Source organism: Symsagittifera roscoffensis, chromosome 2, assembly GCF_963678635.1.
Source record: "Symsagittifera roscoffensis chromosome 2, txSymRosc1.1, whole genome shotgun sequence".
NCBI classification, from domain to species: domain Eukaryota; kingdom Metazoa; phylum Xenacoelomorpha; order Acoela; family Convolutidae; genus Symsagittifera; species Symsagittifera roscoffensis.
In genome coordinates, this window is record NC_087063.1 from 65,711,008 (window position 1) to 65,734,338 (window position 23,331).

At 38.6% G+C, this 23,331-nt stretch overlaps 2 protein-coding genes across 2 annotated transcripts in view; one reads left to right on the forward strand and one right to left on the reverse strand.

Annotated features, from left to right (window-relative positions):
• LOC134840177 (uncharacterized) overlaps positions 1 to 23,331 on the forward strand; it is a 136,085-nt gene that overhangs the window by 8,261 nt on the left and 104,493 nt on the right. The gene's annotated exons all lie outside the window — the stretch shown is intronic.
• LOC134840167 (sodium-dependent neutral amino acid transporter B(0)AT3-like) overlaps positions 1 to 23,331 on the reverse strand; it is a 337,316-nt gene that overhangs the window by 6,124 nt on the left and 307,861 nt on the right. The window contains exons 2-9 of the mRNA XM_063855876.1: positions 16,981 to 17,119; positions 13,653 to 13,843; positions 12,627 to 12,907; positions 12,258 to 12,419; positions 11,566 to 11,676; positions 4,188 to 4,389; positions 2,069 to 2,163; positions 1,032 to 1,236 (exon numbers count right to left, since the gene is read on the reverse strand). Coding sequence (XP_063711946.1) covers positions 1,032 to 1,236; positions 2,069 to 2,163; positions 4,188 to 4,389; positions 11,566 to 11,676; positions 12,258 to 12,419; positions 12,627 to 12,907; positions 13,653 to 13,843; positions 16,981 to 17,096 — 1,363 coding nt within the window. The 5' untranslated portion in view covers positions 17,097 to 17,119. The remainder of the gene's footprint in view (positions 1 to 1,031; positions 1,237 to 2,068; positions 2,164 to 4,187; positions 4,390 to 11,565; positions 11,677 to 12,257; positions 12,420 to 12,626; positions 12,908 to 13,652; positions 13,844 to 16,980; positions 17,120 to 23,331) is intronic.

The window sequence follows — 23,331 nt, forward strand, 5'->3', positions numbered from 1 at the left end:
ATAGCTTTACAGCTCTTTGATTTTCAAGAACAATATATGTTGAAACCCAATTTGAAAAAAAACTGAATGAACACCTAAATAATTTATCTCGCAGGGTAATCTGATAATTAAGTTCCATTTTCGAAATAAGAAGTCAATAGTGTTTTTTGTGAACTTCACATTTTTGCTGTTCAATGGTGGGTTTTGCCTTCCTTTTAACAAAGGAAATGAAGTGAAAGAAAAAAAACAAAAGTCAACCCTCGAAAAATGTAGAATAAGTTTTTCCTGAAAAAAAACACGAAAAAATCACCAAAACATAAGTAAGAGTACTCACTAAACTAAGTTCATTACTCTTAATCCAAAGTCACAACTCAAAAAAATCAGCGTCAGCAAGTTTTTCTGAAAAAAAAACTACCAAAATAAGGGTCTTCACTTCCTTCACTGACACTTTTCAACCACAGGACCCAAACAAATGAACTAAAATTTGACTATTTACAACATCACGGCCTATTAAAAAAAGTCTCAACTACTTTCATCGAATCTTGAACCTTAAAAAATCTGAAGCGGCGCCATATTTGAAACTTTTCATGCGTAACAGTCACAAAAATTTTTTAGAAAAAAAAATGATTATCAAATTTAAAAATCGAAATTGCAGATTTTTGTGTTTTCACAATGAAAATATAGTTTTTAATCTCCTCGCACGCTATAAATTCAAAATATATACGAACAACGGCCACAAACTAGCAAATGACAAAACTGACAAAAAATGTATTTTGAAAAATTTAAGAAAATCAGGAAACCTTCGAAAACGTATTTATATTGGATAAGTTATACAAAACCCAATTTCCAATAAAATTTTGTACAATTTACCAAAAAAAACTGCAATTAAAATAATGGAAAAAACGGTGAGCGTTAAAGCCGAAAATTAAAAAAAAACTATTAAAGCCAAAAATTTCAGATTTTCCCGTTTCATGCTGGTTTCCAAAGACTTCAGCTTTATTTGTAATTTGCCGAAATCTAAATTTCAGCTTAAAACCAGACTGGAATCTAACCAGTGATAAGCTCGTTAGGCATGTTTCGGAGGAACTTCGCATCATGCAGTGAAGTGATCACTCCTTGGACAGTTCCGAAGAGGGAACCGAAGCCGAGGGACATGAGCATGAGGAAGAAGAGGACAGCGAAGAGGGGTGAGAAGAACCCAAAGTGGTCTATGGCCTCTGTGAAGGTGATGAACGTCAGTCCAGTCCCACTCACACCCTGTACAAGACACACACGGGATTATGACTATCCGTACGACTTCTTCTAGCATAATATTCATATACGCCGATATCAGTTGTGTTAAAGGGTAGAGCACTTTCTTCTATTCTCGCGGCCAACTTTTCCCAACAAGCACCCTTTTAATTCTTTTTTAAAGCAGGCGCCCATCTTAGGATTATCTGGGGGGGGGGGGGGGGTTGTTGATTTTATGACTCTCACTTAAGGAGAGAGAGGGGGTTTTTCTCCTTTTAGATTAGATCGACCAAATTGATTTCATTTTCTGAGCTCTCCTCAAACACTATTAAGACCATTTATGTTAAACCATTTCCTGAACAGCAGGCCAATTTGCAAAAAGCATGCCTAAACTAATGCTTCAGAGAAGTTTTTGCGTGTTTTATAATCATTGACAGTGGCCCTTATTAGCCTTAACCTAGAAGCGAAGTGGAATTTCGAAACATTGGCAGCTAACACAATCACTGCCGTTAAGCATTCAAAATAACTTACAAAGCGGCAATTAAGCCGACAATACTAGGTTAACGCCAGTTGAGCCGAAAACGAAATGATGTCAGAGAACATTTTGAGCTAATTTTTGAGCTATATGAAACTCTATTTTTGGATTTTAAACGACGCAAAATATAGTCGATTGAGCATAAGCATAATCCATTTAAGCAAAAAAAAAGAAAAGATAGTTTTACAAAATCCGAGTAGGTAAGCTTATAAACTAGAGATCGAATTTTAATTATAGTTGAAAAATACCGTTTTTCTTTGGTCTCTGCAGAGAAGTACTGTTTTATTGTCTGTACTCTTTTAAGATAAACAAATAATTAATTGCCTTTGCGAGGAAGTCCTCCAATCGACAATGATCAGTAGAGTTGGATGCCACATTTGATGCAATGCAGTTGTCCAGATCCTGGTTGGCTTTGAACCCTGAAAAAGATATCCATTTGATTGATCATACAAATTGCATCTTTCTGACAAATTAAGTACTTCGATGAAAGCGGTGGAAAGTCATGAAGGCAGGCGATAAACCCCTCCCATTCGGAAAGACAGATATATGTACACGATTTTAGATTCTAGTATAATATTAAGAATCACAAGCACATTTGTAGAATAACGGGATTCGAAATTACTGCATCACACTGCAGTCTCAGTCTGAGTTTATGCCGCTTTCTAATCGCATTAACAAAGCTGCTGTCAACAGTTAAAAATATAGCGCCAAATAAATTAGTCCACTATTTTTGGCTTCGTTTATAATAAAACAGGATGCAACAATAGCCGGTTGCGGTGGGCCAAATAGGCCAAAAATTAGAAAAAGTTTTCGAAAATTTTTCTTTCAGTTTTAGTTTTGATTTTCATTTTTTGAAGACAACCGTAGGCGATTATAATGAATTTACAGAAGGTCTAAGCTTTTGTCTTTCCTCTCGTCACCCCGCGTATAAACTTCTTTTATGAATGTGGTAGGAACTTTCTGAGCAACTTGCACAATGAACGGTTACGACGGGTATCCCTACTTTTAATAGTTTCATTAAAAAATTTGCTTAGTAGGAAATAACAACCACTTAATCTATTTTGTTGAAACAACGCTGTACTAAAATGCACACCAAAATCGATGCGAAACTGAATTAAACCTGAGTGGTTTTATGGGTCCGTAAAGCAACTAGGTCAAATTTTTGTTTCAATTATATAAGTTATGTGGATTCCCAGTTGTTAGAAATACAGATGATCTATGAACCAACATAGAGTACAGATGAGGTTACGACAGGAGAGGACAAACAGTTAGTGCTCCTACCTTTTGGTCTTCTGATCCTCGTCGAACGAAAGCTTTCGAAGGACTAACTAAAATGCAGCTGCTTTTACAAACTAAAACGAGTCAAACTACATCAACTAACTCATGCCAAAAAATACTTTGTGCACATTGAAGGATGCTGATATAAAAATTTCACAGGTTGCAAAAATTAAACGGAATCCTTCCTCGAACAGAAATTGAAAATTGATGCTCTAAACGCGACAATATATCCAGGGGGCGGATCTAGGATTTTCTCGAGGGGGGGGGGGGGGGGGGGGTGCGGATTTTCAAAAAATTTTGACGACCTTTTTTTTTTTAGGTCGACCGAATTGATTTTTCGAGCTCTCCCAAAGCACTGTTTTGCCCCTATACTGGCAAAGTTTTCTGCGCCGCAGGCAAATTTTTGAAAAAACAGTCAAAAAAAGCAGTTTTTGGGCACTTTTTGAAAAATTTTGACAAAAAAATAGCGTTTTTTTGGCGCGCGCTCCCCCTCAAAGTTAGTATATATTGGCGCCAACGGCGCCTTTAGAAAAATTTTAGGGTCGGTCGGCCAAAAAGGGATTTCTGAAAAAGTATCAACGGGGGGACCCTTTGGGTCGGCAGGGGGTCGAATCCCTGAGGGGGGGGGGGGGGGGCGTCCACTCCCCCCCCCCTAAATCCGCCCTGAATATATCATTTTTCAGTGAGATTGTTTCGTCGTAACTGATATAGCATAAGGCTCAGGGGGTCGACATTTACTGGCATAAAAATATGACTTTGGATCAATTTTACAACCCCACCTATTCTAAGAGAAGGAATATGTTACAATGTCGATTATACTACTCGTTGGATTAGCTCTTGATAGGCAGTGGAACATACTCGTCACTAGATGCCGCAGGTGGAGAGGCGTAAGGGACGGTTTTTACTACATCCGTGAAAAAAAAAACAAAAAAAAACTTTTTACAGCAGACTTGAAAATTTCAAGTAGAACACAATGCACATAATTGAATTCGCAGATAAAATTAAACTACTAAGATTCTCGCTATAGAGCACCAACTTTTCCTTATGTGTTTTTTAAACAAACTCTCACAAGATTTGGTCTGGTCATTATAACTAGAATGCTGGATATTCGCACACTAAATAGATAGACATGGGTCAGCATTTTGAAAGTGGAAGCTAAACGCACCAATCACGGCAAAAATGACAATGGCAGCGTAGATTGAGGTGAAGCAGTTAATGAGAGAAACCACAATTGCATCCTGGTAGCAGTTGTTGTTCTCTGGCATGTAGCTGCTCATCGCAATCAGACCTCCGAATGCCAGAGACAGACTGAAGAATATCTGGGTAGCAGCGTCTAGCCACACACGCGCATTTAGCAGGTGCGATAACTGAAAGAAACTGTTTACATAACTTTTTATCTATATTTTTTCACAGAGGCGAAGCTGCGTTTCGGAAACACTTGCGAGAACGCGACCAAAAAGCAGCTCTATCAAATGAAAATAGAAAAAGTCGAAATACGCCTCGAATTAGCAAAAACTCGGCTACGTGTCGGATTCGAAGATGCTACCAAGCAAATTTGAGTCTCACGCACTAACTACTCAGCCACGGAAGCTTAAAATCCCCAAAAACTAGCCACCAATAACGAAGCTACATATGCTAATAAATTGCCAATTCGATGCAGCAAAAGTAGCACCAAATACAAAACGGAACAATTTTGCGAATAATAATTTGGAATACAACAAACTGAAAGCATCCACACTAACTTTGCATGTAACAAATCGGAAAACATAAAGCCACCTTATGAAGAAATTATGCATTTCAAAAAATGCGAGATATATTGAGTTAGAAAATTTCTGAAATCGAGTTTTTATGTTGTTTGAAACAAATCATTTTTTTTCGGTTCATTTAATGAATTAAAAATGCATCAACTGTGTTAACTTATTATTATTCGAATGTCAAAATTATGCTATCAAAAAGCTGTAAAGTTGCCCCAAAATTGGCACCAATATTTGCGACTTAGTTTGGAAAAAAAAGAAGGTTCGTACTAAAACACGGCTTCGCAAGTGCAATAAGCAACCCTTAAGCCGTTGATCTCCGACGTTAATTATTAAGGTTGAGAAAAGTTACACACGGCTGCAAGAACTCAAATACAGATGCTAAAACAAAAGTGAGAAAACGGTATAAAGCAGCTAACATAATTATAAGACTACCAATTAAGAGTCTCACGTCCTCACAGGAATCTCATTTTCATTTGATAATAGACAAACACGGGCCACTAATAAAGCAGATACCATCAAATTTCTGATGCTATGAAACAGGAAATGAGCTACAAGCACTCGTGTCGCTTACCATGCGGCTATAAGCGCAATGACAATACATTTGCATCTAAAACTCGAACTGATGCAAGCCGCATCAAAGTAAGTAATTATTTTACTTGGGCATGCTAAGCGGCACACATGCAAGCCGGTACACCCCCTATGAAATGGATATGCAGCAAAAATGCCAACAACTGAGCACTTTTATCAGCGAGTTGGGTTAGAAAAAAAAAGAAAATTCGCAATAAAGCACAACGCTAAAAAGAAAAAACTGATTATGAAAAATTACTTCTTCGAAAAAAATAATCTCGCAAATTTTCAAAAGTAACACTCTATTATCCAACACGCTTCAAAAAGAAAAATGGCCAATAAACAATTGGAAAAAGTAAATGAACGCAAGAAAAAAGTTAGGACTTATTTTGTGAAAAACCTCAACTTTCGAATTTCAAAGGAAAACCTATTTGTCTTTAAAAGTCTTCGAACTTTGACAACCCACTTTTCCTACATTTTAACAAATGAAATTGAATTAAACTCACAAAAAAACTATATACCTGAGTCCATTCATAAATGCATGAAAACGCATGAAACAGAGCATATTGAGACTTGTTCCTGAAAAAATAAAAAATCACCAAGACCTATATAAGAGGTATTTATTTGTGAAAGGAAAGCAATTTGATTCTTTTCAGCTGATAAGGCGAAGATCAGACAAAACAGGTTCGGGAAATTAAGTTGCGTGCCCCATCAAACTTGCAAAACCAGACAAAATAGCATTGCATAAAATACCACCTGAAAGTACCATTTGATAAAAATTGCGATACCGCATAAAAATAGCATCGCAAAATTCCGTGTTTCACTTGTGATACCACGTAAAAAAGCACAGCAAGCAAGCAGACAGGAAAGGAAGGCAGCTAATTTCAATGAAAAGGGAGAAAATTTTCCTAGAAAAGACAACTAAAAATCTTTAAATGTTGTCTGGAATGTTGTTCTATTTGCGGAAAACACGCCCAAAAACACATTCGACGGCGTTTACGTAGAAATCAAAAACAAGTATAGAGCGAAACTAAAATTGTTGTCATGAAAACCTTCGCACTATCAATTCTATTCTGAGACTTTAACTTTTTGCGCGATCTGGGAAAAAAAGCATACAAACTATGCTTCCCTCGAAACACATTCAACAGCGTTTAATGAAATATGGAAAACAATTATTGATAAAAAAATAAATTTATTGTCACGAATAATTATAAATTCTATTCTGAGATTAAAGTTTTCAGCGATCAGGAGAAAAGCACACAAAGTATGGTTCCCTCGAAACTACCTAAAATTAGGCTAGTAAGCCGATAAAATATAAGCCGAAATAATCTAGGCCGAAAAAAAATCAAGCGAAAAAACCCCAAAAAAAGGAAAATATATGAAGTCAAGGTAGAATTACAAACTGCAGCGGTAGATGTAAACATAACAGTTAACTACAAGGAAAACTGCATATGCAGAAAATACCTCTGCTGTCCCAGGCGTATTAGTTACCGCCAGACTAAATGTGCTGGCGACGCCTAGAAATTTGAATTCATTTTGACCCAAGATACCAAAAGATTCTGTTGAACAAGTTGTTAACCCGACAAAAAAGTCTATATTCCGGTTTGATTACACTTGCCAATCGCAAGCGTAACACAGAAGCGAAGCTTCGCATCGCAAACACTAGCGAGAACACGACAAAAAGCATCTCTATAAAGTGCAAAAAGAATAAAGTAAAAATGAGCCTCGAATTAGTAAAAATTCGGCTACGTCTCGGATTCGATCTACGACCAACTGAGACCTAGAGATTATGACGCGACGAACGCTTAATACATCACAAACATTAGCCACAAATAAAGCAGAAAACGAATACTTTGCAATTTTCAATGCTACAGTGAAATTTCCATATAAGTGAACACTTAATTGGAACACTTATTTAAAATGAACATTTTTATTTGAAAGTTACGTTAGAAAAAACAAAAGGTTCGTACTAATACACTACGCTAATCACAAGGGTAAATATATAAAAATGGTGAATATTACTAACTAACTTTAAAAGAGTTAACCTCGGGAGTTCCCTTTCAACTAGTTTTCGCTTTCATAATTGGTCGTACATTACTTGGAAAAATTTATTCGACTGAGGGGAGCGGTGGTCAAAAGATTGCGTCCCACCTCTCAATCGAAAGGTCGGATGTTCCATGCTTGTTCGTTGCAGGTGAGGCAGCATTGCTCAGATCAGAAAAATAGCTCGAAAGTAGCATGTTATTTGTAACAGCGGCGCAGCAGCGGTTCTTTGTGATGAGCTATACAGCTCTTATGCTGCGCCTTTCTTAGTGGATAAATCGTCTTCAAAAACTTAGAACTGTCAAAGCTGCATTTTCCTTCTTTGGAGCTTTATTTGAAGTCAGTCATTTTTGCTACCAGAAAATTGTCCAAAAAAAATTAAAAATCAGTTGTTAAAATTTTTTCCTACATTTATTTTATAACTGTGATTTGAACATTCGGCGCAGCAAACGGCTTCTCTTTTTTTATTATAACGATGATGTAAATTACATTTTTTCTTTTGTAATCTTTTATCACGACAAAAAGATAATTCAGTTTTTCTTTTCAACAAATTTGCTGACAGCAATTACTCAGCAAACATCAAAAAGTGTCTCTAAACTTTTAGAGCAATCTTAAGGAAATGAGATAAAATTTACTTTGGTCTCATATCTCAAATTACACGAGGAGATGGTCACGCGCTCTTGGGACCCTGCAAGTGAATAAGCATCAGTGAGAGGTCTCTCTGATTTGCATAATTAATTTCCTCTTCGCGCATGGGGACACAAAATGGAAAGCTCAACCGAATTTCTACTTCTAGTTGACGCAAAATGAAGGTGCGCAAAGCATTCAAAGCTCACGCACTATATACTGTTTATATTGTATTCTCTCTATAGGTACTTGGAAAACCACCTTAAGGACCAGCTAATTTTGATTGCGTCACTGCAAAAAATTACACATTTTTTTTACCGATGTCGACATGCAAGCTCCTCTTAATTATGCTCACATATAGATTCGCTTGAATTACTCATTAAATGGAGAAACTGCGCATGTCAACATGTTTTTCGAACTGTAAATTTAACTGGCTGCTGGCATGTCGATATATAGATAACTATCTACCACTCGGCCTTTATCCTTGCCTCCACTTCCATCTGAAGAACGCAGGAAAAGCACCGAAGGCTAAACACAGGCACCAACCAACTAACTAATCGACCGTTTTCAACCGATATTACCTCCATATGGCGTCAATCAGAATAGAAGTCATAAGCTAGCCGCATTATATTCAACGAGTAGTATCATTACTTTCACAACCGATTTTACAGAATATGTTGTCAAACAATAAACCTATCTGATCATTTTTTAACAGATCATTCATAAATGAAAATCTGATTCCTTTTTTTGCTAACTCGCCTTTTTCATTTTCGTCGCTTTGCCCCATCGATAAACTGACCGGTACATCTCTAAGCTAATCATTTATGCCTTGTTGGTACTGTCGCTGTTCCTTTTTCTCAGTTGTTTTTAGCCCATAGCTGTGTGCTATGACGCAAAACGGAATACCAATTCAGACGTCTAAATTATTGTATTACACTACGTATCCGTCCGAAGCAATCCAGTGCTAAAATTGGGAAGCAAACTGAACAGCGCCATACTAATAACACAACTACTAAATTATGGTAGAAAAAAGTTTTAAAAAAATAGTGAAAGTCTTTTGAAAATGAGACTATCTATATTCCATCATTTAGGCTCCATTTAATCTGGGTTGTTGATTCCCTGGGGCTTAATGGGCTCATCAAATCACATGCCAATTCTATCTAATGTCGCCAAGTTAACCAAAGCTAGTTGGCAACGACTGAACAAAAAAAAAACACTGCAAATGGCTGTTTCTCCACTAAAACTAACAAAGCGACAATCTTAAGATCTCCTTGTGACACAGAACCCGTGAATTTTGCCCAAAAAATCAGTTGAGATTATGTTACACAGAGGCGAAGCTGCGCTTCGTAAACACAAGCGAGGAAAACGCAAAAAAGGGGCTCTAAACAGGCAAAACAAAGTGAAATAGAGAAAAGATTACAAAAGCACCATGAGAAAAAAAATTGAGACTGGGATTATCACGTTCTCACGTCTGCTCCACAAGCGCTTGCCATTTTTTTAACACTAGCCACGAATAAAGCATCTACAGTTTCTATCAAATTGCCAAGGATACGCAGCAAAAACTCTACCTAAGAAAATGTTCCAGATTTGAATCTCCGACCTGTTGATGAGGATTCTCACGTCCTCGCATCTGCGCCACGTTCACTTGGAAGCAAACTAATGGTCCAGCTAATGCTGGATCCACCTGCTTTTATATTTTCAATCACATCCTGTACTGATACGGAAATGATCAATTTTCAAAACAATGGACTTTACGCAAAACCCTAGTGATTTCTCTACTTAGATAGAGGATTAGCCGCTTATTTGAAGGAGAAAAATTTTTTCTCGGTCTTTCACTTGAAGTCTTTATCTCAGAATTAGCTGGGTAGTTTTCGAAAAAAAATCCAAAAAAATGATCCAAAATTCAAAAATTAGATTTTTCCTAAATTCATTAACTTTTCTATACTAAAGCATGGGCATAGACTCTTACACAGGGAAGACTTCGGCGCCCTGATTTTTAGACTTAACTCTTAATATCAGATTTAGGCAGTAGTTATCGAGAAAATGATAAAATCTCTAAAAACAAAACGGTAAAAAAATTTTTTTTTTAAATGGACTTTCCCGAAAATTACAGCGGCTTTTCTACTAAAAAGTAGGGGTAAAAAGATTACACAGGGAAAATCTAGGCATCATGTTAGTTTGAATGAACTATCAACCTCAGAATCAAGAGTTCAGTTTTTGAAGAAAAAAAAACAATTTTTCATTGTTCAAAAATTGGTTACTTTCTTTGAAAAAAGCAGGGCATACCTGCTTGCGCAAGTAAAATTCGCACAACTGATTTTTTTCTTTCGGTTAAACACTATCTCCGATTCGGCAGGGTAGTTTTTGAGAAAAGTCAAAAAGTTTAATAATGTACTGGTCTGGGGCCTTAATTTTTTTCTACCGAATTTAAGGAATAGCCACTTGAGAAGAGGAGATAACTATAATTTGTCATCTCAGTTTTGTGCATTTAATATTTGAGACAATGAAAACAAATTGGTCAAACATCTATCTACTCAAACTTTCGAAAGCCGCACAACGTGGGGTAAACTGAAATTTGGGACGATTCCTCAGACGGATCAAATCTCCGCTTACACGTTAATAGCTCGAAATATATCACGCGTTAATTGTCCCAAATGGCGATCTTTTAAACCCCCATAACTTTACAAAAAATGATCAACGGTAAAATATCTTTTCAAATTTAAGCTCAGGACAACAATACCTTTTGAATTATATAAAAAATCTCGTCAAAAATGGCTAGTTAAAAAGTCGAAATTTGTCCGAAGAAAAAAAAACCCACCCGAGCACAAATATTCCGTTAATTTGGTATCGAAAGTCGGAACAATAACATAACTCTTGTTTGCAGAAGTAATTGGCTTCTATTTACATAAATCGATCTTTTTTCTTTTATATTTTTCCTGAAACAGTTCTTTAATTTTAACTTTGTTTAACTTCCTGAAACCATTATTGAAACAATTTTATCTTCTAATCTAAGAGGTTTTTTTCAAAAACTATTGAAAAAGTTGAAACATTTCAGATTTTTTGAAGTTTAGTTTGTTCAAAATGTGGCCCAGTAAATTGATCAAAAAAACAAAACAGTTCAAACTAAGATCAGAGATACGGAAGTTTTGAGATAATACAGAAGTAACAAAAGGGTAATACGGAAGTTTTGAGCATTCGTAGAAAATGTAATCGCTAGCTCCTTCGATTTTCAATCTAGGAGTTACTGACTCGAGGTCCAGATACCCCAATTTGAATTTTTCCACGGACTTATTAACATAATCAAGACATATTTGCTATTCATAACAATCCTTGTAAAATCACTGGTTGCAGCATCAAAATAAGGTTTATGTAAGGTCGAGGCTAGTTTGAGACCGTCAATGAGCTCTGGCCGATGCTTCATGTCACGCATACCCCTGATCAAAAATTGCATCTAGTCTTCTAAGCTACTGACCAGCTCGTATGCATGTCATTTAATGCATGCAGATGATTAAATATTAAATTTTAGTTTTCTAAATCAACGCCACTTACATCTGGTTTGAAGAGGTGCACAAGTCCGTCTGACATATTAGGGAGGAGGAGAGCCCGTATGAGGAAGATCGTCAACACCACGTAAGGAAATAAGGCCGTGAAGTAAATGACCTGAAATCAAAAGAGTTACCACCACTTCGAATTAGTGCCAACAAGGTGGTAAGATTGGGAAAATTTTGATTGCGGAATTCTTCGAGCGAGTGCTATTAACGACATCGATTTTTGGCCGATCAATCAAAAATTTTTCTCAAGGCACCTTTGAAGCCAATCCACAAAAATTTTCATGAGGAAAGCAAGTAAAAAAAACGCACGGCAATTTTTTTAAAATGCTTTGAATAAAATGGCCGCTTTTCAGCTTCGACGGAGCTCAAAAAACCGAAATGCCTGAACCAAAAGAGATAGACTTAAGTTTCCAAAATCCATAACAACCGCCAAAAACTCTTGCGCGCGCCACTACGTCCAAATTGAAGGAGAAATAGAATACAAGGAATAGAATTTTCAAGTGCTTCGTCTTGAAAGTGTTATTGGTACACTATCGTTTGAAATTACATTATAAAAATACTCTCGATTCCTATCTCAAATACAGTCAACAAAAATCTAAGTCAACAACAAAGGCCAATGAAGGAGATTATATGGCTTTAAAAAGGAGTCAGAAATGAGTATATAGCAAGATAATGGGTGGAAAAACTAACTTTTCCTGAGCTCTTGATGCCCTTGATGGTGGCGAGGAGGACTATGGTCCATGTGACGACTAGAGCCAGGCCAACTTTCCACTCATAGGAGAAAGGCTCCTCCAAACTGTCTGCAATATTGAGGGTCTCTCTGTACCAGTAGAAGGAAGTAGGCGAAGAGACCTAATCATGAACCAAAAATCGTCGACAGGCATTCAAAGTCCTAATGCTACTCCTCGTAAGAAAGGCAATTGAAACGAAGTATGAGTCATATAGATTTTGATTTGCTTGTTTCAATATTAAGTACGCAACTTAATTGTTCAACTTTTGCTTAAAAAAAAAACTTGTTTTTTTTTGTTTGAGTTGTCGTATTTTTGCGTGTATACTTGCCTGACACTCTTTGATATTTTCATCACACGTTGACCAAGGCGACGGGTAGGAGAAGCTGCGAAAGAAGTAAAGAATACACCAAGACACTACAGTGTTGTAGTACACGGCACAGAGGAAGGACACGATACAAGAGGCGATGCCGAGACCTGCCAAATAAGGGCTGATTTCCCACCACACTTGTAAGGGTCCTTTTCGCAGTCGCTGTCCAACCGAGAGTTCAATGATGAACAACGGAATGCCCTCGAAGATCAGCATCAATGTATACGGTATCAAAAAGGCTCCTGAAATAAATAAATATTTTTACTGTATCCATTGGTTGAAACCGGGAACCCATGCAACTAATTCATGTGTTCAGAAGCGCGTATAAAGCGCAGTTTCAATTTATGAAGACTCAAATTAAATTTTTCTTGGCATTGAAATTTGCATTCATCTTTTACTGCCAAAAACAAACCATCGCCAAGAGACAGTTGGAAAACAGCCAATGAACGCTAGATTACAAAAAATATTGACGCGTTTTTTTATTTTAAAAAAAATCAACATTTTCACAGAAAAAAAATATGGCTCATTGAACTTTGAGAACAATTTATGATTGACACTTTTTTGATAAAATTGCCCAATTTGAGAAAACTGGATCAATAGGCATTTTTTTTATTCCGCTGAGAAATCTTAAAATATAAATCCAATTTAGAACCTACAATTCGATCACATTTCTCGTGACCTTTACACTTTTTCTGTTCGATTGTGAAGTTTGTTTTCCGCTTAACAAAGGAAATGAGCTGAAATTTTTTAGAAAATCAAGCCGCGAAAAATCTTATTTGAACGAACAAATTTTAATAAGATTTTTCCTGAAACAATCATCATGATCTATATGTATTTTCACTACGTGCATTCACACAAAAAAATCAAAAATTATTACGCAAAAAATTGCGAGCGGGAGTGAACATACAAGCGGTAACAAATTGAAACACTTTTCTAAAAAAAATTCAAAAAACAAAATATGTAAGCGATAAAGCACAAAGAAATAACCTCCTCCATTTTTCTGACACAAGTATGGGAATCTCCAAACGTTTCCCAGTCCAACAGCGAAAGCAACGCAGGCCAACATGTATTGAAACTTGTTGTCCCATTGTTGGCGTCCTTCTGCTGGCTGCTGTTTCTCTGCCAATGGAGCTGAAGTAATTTGTTCAGCTAATGGACTCTCTTTCGGCTGAATCAGGCTGAAACACAGGAAAGAAGCATAAAATTTGATTCTCAGAAATGAAACAGATGTTCACCTTTTCTGCGTCACACTACACTTGAATGCGCCTTTCGTCTTCCCTTTCCAATTTCATGTACTGAGTTGAATGGTTTGATATCAATTGTTTGTAACTAGTTGAAAATAAATTGATGATTGTAGTTTCAACATAATTTTGGAGAAAGAACTTCTTCTTCTTCTTGGTTCCAACTATTGCCTTCTTCAGTACCAGGTTTGATTATGTTGCTGTCAATTGCGAACTTGGTTCTCTGAATTTCGGGATCTGGTGTACCTAGATTATAGATTGCGATGTTGAACAACATGGGACCCAAGACCGATCCCTGGGGTTTTCCTGTTAACTTTGTTGCTGCTGATTTGATGTTAGATTGTAAAAACTTGTTTTTCAGATAGAAAACTGCATTCCATTTGATTACATATGGGTTTATAGTGGGTTCATTTAGCACAACTTTTTGTATGCATATGTTATGTTTGACCCTACAAAGAGCATTGCGCAAGACAACAGATAGTTATCTCACTTAACCATTTTTTCCCTTGTAATTGTCAATATGATTTTGATGAGCGACAACCGCCATTATTTTTGAGCTTTCGTATCTGAGCCCATGCTGATTTCAAGTTAGCCATCTGTGGTAGCTTTTTCTGAGGTAATTTTTCAATCCTCGTTCAAAGACCCTTGTTAAAATTGTTGTAATTGAGATTGGCCCGTAGTCGCTTGCAGTTTTTGGATTTCTGAATTATGATATAGGAATTAATTTTGACAGTTTATAACTTTTTCGTATCAGACGCATAAAGAGAAACTGGTTCATGATTTTCGCCAAAGGTTCAGCAAGAGGTGGAAATTTTCTGTCTAGACCCAGCACTGTATGCCATCAAGGCCTATTACAGTTTCTGTTATCCTTTCCAGTTCATTGAACATTTGCTCGATGGCAACTTGAGTTAAATCAGCCCAAGTGATGTCTGCTAAAGCTGGCTTGATGTGGTAGTCGGTTTTGAGGTGAAGAATATATTTAGGTGGTTTGCATCATGAGTAGTTTTCGCAACTATTGTTTACGCTTTTCACATCATGTTCACTTTTTTCCACCACTTGACAGATCCTTTTCAACTTTTGTCAGATTTGCTTTAATTTCGCAACGGATCTCTGTTTGCGATTTACATTTCGGCCCTTTTTCTTAGCTGTATACTTTTTTGGCAGATGAATGTTGGGTCTCTATTGCTGACCTAAACCTGTTTTGAGAGGGCATATTTTATTCAGCAATTGGATGAAGTCTTTGGAGGTTATCTACAGACGAGTCCAGACTCTGTTCTTCAATGACTTCCGTAACTTATATTATCTAACGTGATGCCAAGGTTGAGTCTGTTCTGAAAACTTATTAATCTGTACGATTTATACTCCCTTTTATTTAGCAGCAGTTCTAGTTAAAGGAAACTGCAGGATGGTCGGTTGCCATGCGTGCTGATCACTTCTGGTTTTTCGTACAGAGTCTTTTTTTGTTCAGCGTGTTGGATCACTCGTACGGACCGTTTTGTAGTAGTTCTAAGTCTGAAAATTTTTCAATAAATTTTCGTTGAAAACATCGGCAATAAGAATAGGGATCATTGGATGATCTCAGAGCAGTTTCTCACCGGTTTGAAATTTAAAAAAAATTTGCTAGAAGCTCATCGGTCTTTGAGTCTATTGGGTACTATAAACAGCCAGCAAGGATGATCTTGTCCATGAATTTAGTTTTTAACCAAAGTGACTCTGCGATAGTTGGGTCCACTTTTGGAAAACTATAAAGCAATTCAGCTTGTATATGCTTCCTTACAAAAATGCAAACACCACCTCCGACTATACTTTGAGTTTGTCTCGATAGTTTCTGTAATTTTGATAGAGGCTGTATCATCCATCGATATTCATGGACAAGTCGCTGATATAAGTGTTCAACGACGTTTCTATAACCTTACAGATATCCGGGTTTAGGTGACCAAGGGCGATCATCCTTTTCGCAATACCGTTTTACTTTTTCACTGATCGGGCGTTCAACAATGTGGCAAAACTGACACATTTTGTGCAGCCTAAACAAAGCACAATCGTTTTGTTTTTCAAGAGATATACTGAATGTTTTTCAATCAACATCTATGAATCAAAAGAAAAAAGACAAACTAGAAAGCCTTTTTTCAAATCTCAAATAAAAATTAGCGAAACTTCTTGCATTTTAATTTTCGGTACCATTGGAAGGCAATTTAAGGACGGACTCCCATAAGTAAAGTCCACATTGTGGCAAATAAGATGAAAAAAATTAAACAGGCAATCGATAGTTCGATAAATTATTTTTTAAGCGGAAAATTTTCAGTTTGCAAAAAGTACACGCCCACATTTAAACCCCAAAACTTTGTCGTCAAAACATGTACCTTACCTTTAAAAACAAGTAGCTGCCACTTGCTATGCTTACAAAGTAATCTTATTAATACTTTTTATTACAAGTGTAATCAAATTGCTACTATTCTTGGCCAACTCTCTATATAACTCTGATTTTGAAGTTCCACAAAGTAAGACAATAAGCCTTTTGTGAAAAACTTATGAAAGCGTGAAACTCAAAGCTGTATTCAAAATTGAATGCATTGATCTTTCAGCTACCATTTTCTTGTCATAGCAAACAGTTAATCGGCTCCCAAAATTATTGCATTAATCAGGATGTATCAAAACAAACTTTTACTGCAATAAGAAATAATACTTCTTGATCGAAAGAGTTGAATCTAACCACTCATGTTGTTAGGAGACACTTAAAATCTACACTGCCCTTAATAAAACGCCACGTGAACTACGAAAATTTCACCCATTAAAAAAAAACAGTTCATCCGGGTTGCAATAGCCATAGATTAAAAGCAACATAGCAGTTCGTAATCCAAATTTTTCACAAATCAACAGCGCGGGTTTAACTGTCCAACGCTTCAATTTAAAATTGATCTACGGGATCGACTGGATGAGACTCTAACGAGCTCGTTCGTCAAGGCAAAAAAAAAACAAAATTTTTTGAATACAATTCATCTGATCAGTCAAAACCAGAAAATCCGGTTCCAATTTCGAGCCTTTCTTTGAACAAAGAAGAAAAATTGATTTACCAAGTTGTGGACTGATACTGTTGTGATTGTAGGTCAAGAGCATCCTGGCCGACTTCAACTGGAGACAACAAATTGAGCTCTTCCTTTTTCGAGTTTACGCCATCAGTTAGCATCATAAACGACGCTCCAGTGGTTATCTGAAAAGATTATCGATTGTCTTCAAAATGCTTCATGAAGTAGTGTGGGTACTCGTTAGGAAGAAGGGCCACGCGTTTTCGATGAGTTAACCGTTTTAAATCTACTTGAAGTACCTTAAGGGGATGTAAAAATCATAAGAAGTTTTATGCACTGTGCCATTCTGCCAGATGACACAGCATAACCTTCCCGCGACAGAAATAAAAGTGACTAAAGGCCTTATGAACAGAAAAGTGTTGCGACGGAGGGTCAGAATGTTCTAGAATTTTTATTTTTAAAATTTCGATCGGAAGAAGAACATTTCTGAGAAATAGAAAAAAGACGGCCATTTTGAATAAAAAAGACGAAAATCAGAACAACGATAGAAATTGTGAAGAACGGTTGTATCAGAGACAGAAAAACACGGAGCCTCTTATCGTGGCAATAACACACGATAAGGACCTTAGTGACAGATATTTGTGGAGACGGAGGCTTCAGTGGGGGGAAGAGAAATACCACGGAACCCTCCCGGGACACGAAATATAGGAGATAAGAGTGTTATCTCAAGAAAATCACGGGAGCGGAGGCTTGGTCCCCCAGAGACTGTTATATGTGAAGGGACTGGGTAAACTAACTATAACAGCTGCTGTAATGTCCTGGATCTTAATAAACACCGTTATTATTTAATATTTCAGAGCATGAGTAGATAGAAAAAGGAAAGGGTCAATCCATCTCCAATGGATTTAATATAAAACTGTCACACAAAAACATATAAAAATAGGTTGTTCGAGCCGTGTTTTTAATGACAATCACGTAGTCTGAGGATCCGAGACTCAGCTATGTGGTTGTGTTCGCATGCAAACGAAAGCTGATCAAAAGTCGTTTGACTGATGGCCTAAAATTGGTAACTTTTTACTTTGCCCTAAACAGACCAGAAAATCAACTGGCAAGGTCGAGACGGTGAAAAACGAGTAGAATTAAGGTAACTGACGCCTGCCAGTCGTTGATAGGTACTTTTTCTACGCTCCGTCGCTGTGTGATATTTGGGCGAATGTTACATAGACGTTTTTATGGCGCTCCTGGGTGGGCCTGTTAAAGGCATGAAACCATCATGATCAGCAAGCGTTTCAGCGACGTACCCTCCGCTCCGGGCGTATGCCCGAGTTAGAGGCCTTAATGACCGTTATTGTACTAGGGGGAAGGTGCGTACCCTCCGTCTAGTGCAATTTAGCTTTTTAACTTAGTTAACACCGAAAATTCCGGGGGCCGGAGGGATAGGTGGGAAATCTAGAGCCCGCTTGTCCTGAGGTCCCAGGACCAGAAACAATTAAAGAGAAAGCGTAAAACCAAACAAAAATAGTGTATAACCAAGAAAAAGCCAAAAATAAATTTATTTAAAAACAAAAAAGTACAAAAAACAGTAAAAAAAAATCCAAAAAAGACCAAAAACAGTAAAAAACATAAAGTGACAGTTTATATGTTATTTCCGGACGAGATGTGATCTGACCTTCCTATTTGTTGTTGTTTCAGATTGATTTATATCGTTTCTGATAGAGAGATTGTGTGTTTTGGTGAAGGGTTGGGTACCCTCCCTCGAGTGTAATTTGAGTGTTTAAGCACGTTAATGGTGATTTTGCCGGTGACCGGAGGGTAGAGTGGCAGGCTGATCAACGTGTTCCACACTCAACAGGGACATCAAGGACAACATCCGCAACGACTGTTGGGTATCGTTGAAGCAATTTTAGTATCGTTCGGGTACTATTTCCTTAAAACTTAAGTGGTGGGGGGCACGATTGGCGCGGTCCGATTGTACCCTCCATCGATTACAAATTTCCGAGTTAAGGGTCTTAATTCGAATATTTTGGTGCAAAGGAGGGTATAGTACTATTTATTAACGACTATTTATAGATTATTGTCCTTACTATATATTACTTATCTCCTATTTCGACCCAAGAAACACCCATTTTTTGTCGAAAATTACCAATTTTCGACCAAACTGTAGACCCCCAAATTTTCGGATATCCGAGCTTTTCCGATAGGCAAAAAGCTTTTATATAGAGAGTAGCCACGTAGTTCGATCCCCTTTATTAAAGAAACCGCGTGAGCAAAGATTCAGTGGAAGTTAGAAAAACGAGAATTTTTCGACCAAAATTTAGATAATTTTCTGTATTTTGTCAATCTGTTTTGGGGATCGAGTTTTTGAGTTTTTAGAGTTAGAGCAATAAAATTTTTGCGTTAGGAGCGTGCTAGCATAACGTGCTCGGTTACTAGAGAAATTTTTGGGTAACCCTCCGAGTAGCTCCGTGGATAGAGCTAACGACTTAAGGTTTGGAAAAGGAAGGAATCGGAGGGTCCAAATTTGATAGTTTTTGGCCAAATTTTTGTTTCTAAACCAATTTTGGTCCGGTTTTTTGCATTATTCCAGTGCCGTACAGGGCTACTACGCTCATTTCAAGTATTTTTAGGCACTTTCGACCGGAATTGCGAAAAAAGTCTTTCAGATCCTATACAGGTGGTGAAAAAGGCCATTTTGACGAACGCGTTTTTGGCGATTTCTCAAAGACTAGTTATCCGATCGGGATAATTTTGGTACCATAAGTCGACGTTTTTGACCACTTTTCCGAATCGCAACCGTTTTTGGGTTGATTATTTCGGAAAAGAAAAATTTTTTAGAATTTGTTGGTTCGGAGGGTCCAAGTAACGGGCAACCCTCCGAGCGGCAGAAAATTTTATCAAAACATCTTTTTATTCAACTGGGAAGGTTGACCGTGTCAGCCAACCTAGTTTTAAGTCAGGTAGACCGCTTTCAGAGGCTTTACTGCGGTGATTTAACCCTTTTTCTTGATTTTGGGGGAACCCTCCGAAGTGACCCTCCGGAGTCAGCTAAGCCCTTTAGCAACCCTCCTTAGTGGAAAATTTCCACGAGATCACCCTAAGAAGTTGAAACAGCTCCCCCTAGAACTCCTAGCTTATTTTGACGCTTTTTGAAGCTAGTAGGAGAACCTTCCAAGTGAGAACAGAAAATTTGAAAATTTTGGAGGTACCCTCCGAAGTGACCCTCCGGAGCGTATTAAGCATCTTATTGACCCTCCTTAGTAAATTTAGGGGGACCCTCCGAAGTAACTTGGGTGATTAAGATACCCTCCTAAGTAACTTGAGTGATTGAGGTACCCTCCGAGGTAACCCTCCGGAGTGTCTTAAACCTTCTAGCGACCCTCCTTGTAAGAGACTTGAGTAAACCTTCTGTGGCAATTTGGGAAACGGAAAATATCCATTTAATTAGGATCATATTAGGATATTAGGCGTGCTTATCAGGGTCATAAGAACCCATTCTGACCCGGAAATTCGTGATCAACTTTGGATTCTATATTGGGTGTATTAGAAGTACCCGAACAAGATTTTTTTTTTTTGATTGTGATTTTGGTTGAGTGGTTGCCTTGAGCTACTTAATAGGAAAGTTCGGGCAATCCGGGAACAAATAAAGGAAGACCTCGGTGGGTGTATTAAGCAAATACACACCCACTTGAGAAGAAGAATTGTTCCCTACTCTCGTGCACTTGGAGCAGTCCGAGTGTGGGAGAGCTTTTTCATAGATTTGACGAATTTTCGACCAAGAGGTTGCCTTGAGCTACTTAGTAGGACAGCTCGGGCAATCGCAGGACACCTAAAAGAAGACCTCGGTGGGTGTATTAGGCAAATACACACCCACTTGAGAAGACTGTGTCCTGGGCTTCGTTCTTTCGGATCGTTCCGATTGGGGGAAGTCTTTTTCTTTAAGACTAAGTTTTATTTATCTATTTCTGAATCATCACTGCTTTTTATCGAAGATTGTTTAATTTTAACAAAGTAGTGACTTGATAAATTGTGTGGCGATAAATTGATACTGACAAAAGGTCGCTGTCACCTGTAGGATATTCTTATCTGATTATCGATTGTGTTTTGTGTGTCGATTATATCTTGTGGAAACTTAGTGATACTGTTATACTATACAACCGGGTTGAGTTAGCATTATATCAATACTGGGTAGACCCTGTGTGTAACTTTAGCTGAGTCACTAATTTAGTCGTGAGAGATCTAAGAGACATTTTGATACTGACGGAATCGAGTAGGCAGCGTTAAGTGATTTAACTAAATCTTGTTTGTGGTACGTTTGCATTGCCATCAAATTACGAATACTTTCATTTTGTACAAAACTATGCAGCGCAGGGACTCGTTAGGATCGACTACTAAAATTCCCAGGCTAAGCAAGGGAAGCACGCGGAAATTTAGAACTAGGCGTAGCCAAACCTCGTTTAGCAGCGCTTCCGACGCGTTTGCTGAAGACGAATCGACTAAAGGTCAACCTGATCTTTCAGTGATCGAAATGAGACTAAGGAGCGAGAAAAACCTTGATGGCAATCAAGGGCGGAGCGCCGAGGCCGAGCCTGCGAGCGAAACGCCGGTGGATCCCTTTGACGAAGGGGAGCGAACGCTCATTCGACCCGACTTTGAGCCAGACGGGGTCCTCGAACGAGAGGAAGTCGAGAGGACAGAGGAGACCTCGGAGCGTTCCGAGGTCGAACCTCGGGAGGAAGTGTTGTACAGGGGAATGTCCAAATCAGAGACTAAGAGCTATAAATGGAGAAAGGAACCTTCACATCTGACAAGTGCACACTCATCCTTGGCCAAACAGAGTAACAACGCGATGATGTCGAGTATGAGTCCGGGTGAAGAGCAGACGTTCTCGAAGGCCAAGAAGAGTTGGAAGTCCTTGTACGACGAACGCATGGCGTCACTACCAACTGTAGGTTTGACTTCCAGTGATGACTACCCGGAGATAACCCATCCGGATGTGAACTTCACACCGTGCCCAAGGAACGACATGAGCAGGGAGGCATCTTCTGCCTCGCCGACCAGGCCTATGTCAGATGGGATAACGATGGGAGCATCATCAACGTTTGACAGACTGATGACGTCAATGCACAAGCAAAAGGGCGGTGCGTCATCAAGTACTAGGCTACAGCCACAGTTGACCTCGTCTTCTCTGGGGCTAACCCCGCCACTGGGGGCAGCTGGTGACATAAGTGATATGTTCGCTGGTGTGATGAATGGCCTGGATGAATTGAGGCGAGACATGACTAAGCGGATAGATCAAGTTGACGAGAGAGCTCACCATGGTCGAGAGAATTTGAAAGATGAGCTAACGCACGTGAAGTCGCAGGCGAGGTTTGATCAGGCTCAATTGATTCGTGACACCGATCAATGCCTGGCCGAGAGCCTGGCTCAGGCAAACAAAGAGTCAGAGGAAAGAGAGGCTAGGATGACAAGAGAGATCGAGCGATTGTTGAATGATCATGATAATACCTACGCCCAAACGATGACTGGCCTGGAAAGGAGGTTGGACGCCAAATCTGACTTGATGATGCGGAAGCTTGACGCGATCCTGAATGGGAATAATTGGCAGGAGCATTCCAACTCAAGGGAGCGCTCACGCCATGCGAATGTTGGAGATGGTACGGGCAACAGTGCCAGAGCCCAGCAAGGCTCGAGAACGAACTACGAACATAGAAACAAGGAGCGGCCAAGGGCAGCCCCGCAGAGGCCTGGCTGGACAAATCCAGTCCCACCGGAGGCAGATGCCACCCCGGAGACAAGATTGCCAACCGTGCCACAAGTCAGTTCAGTACCAGATCTGACTACAGTCTCACAAGACACAACGATGTATGCCTCGATGTTTGAGCCTCTGAACAGATCTCTTGAAACATTCATCACCAAGCTCTCGAAGTCAACCGAGAGAGGAGAGAGGTCAAGAAGAACACTGAAAAAGCCGAAGTCATATAAAGACGAGTCAGACGGCTGCATTGATACTTGGATAGAGGTGATGAAGTTACACTTTGAGGAAGAGAATCTCTCCAAGAAACAAGAGTGCAGCGCGCTGACGAGCAACCTAGAGGGTACTGCATTAAATTGTGTAATGGCGAAAAGAGCCAATGAGAGAGACAGCGCTCGCAAGATAATCGACATCCTGCTGAATCGTTTCGGCTCTGGAGTACAAGGGCACCAGGCCATGGTGAAGTTCGAGAAGAGGCGTCAGAGAGATGAAGAATCAATAGATAAATTCTTGGACGACCTTGAATTGCTCAGGAGGAGGAGCAACCCGGATGAGAGAATATCCGAACGAAACTTGGCGATCGCTTCGAAGTTCATGGATGGTGTAAGGAGTGAGGAGTTGAAGACGATGTTGGCCACTCACTTCAC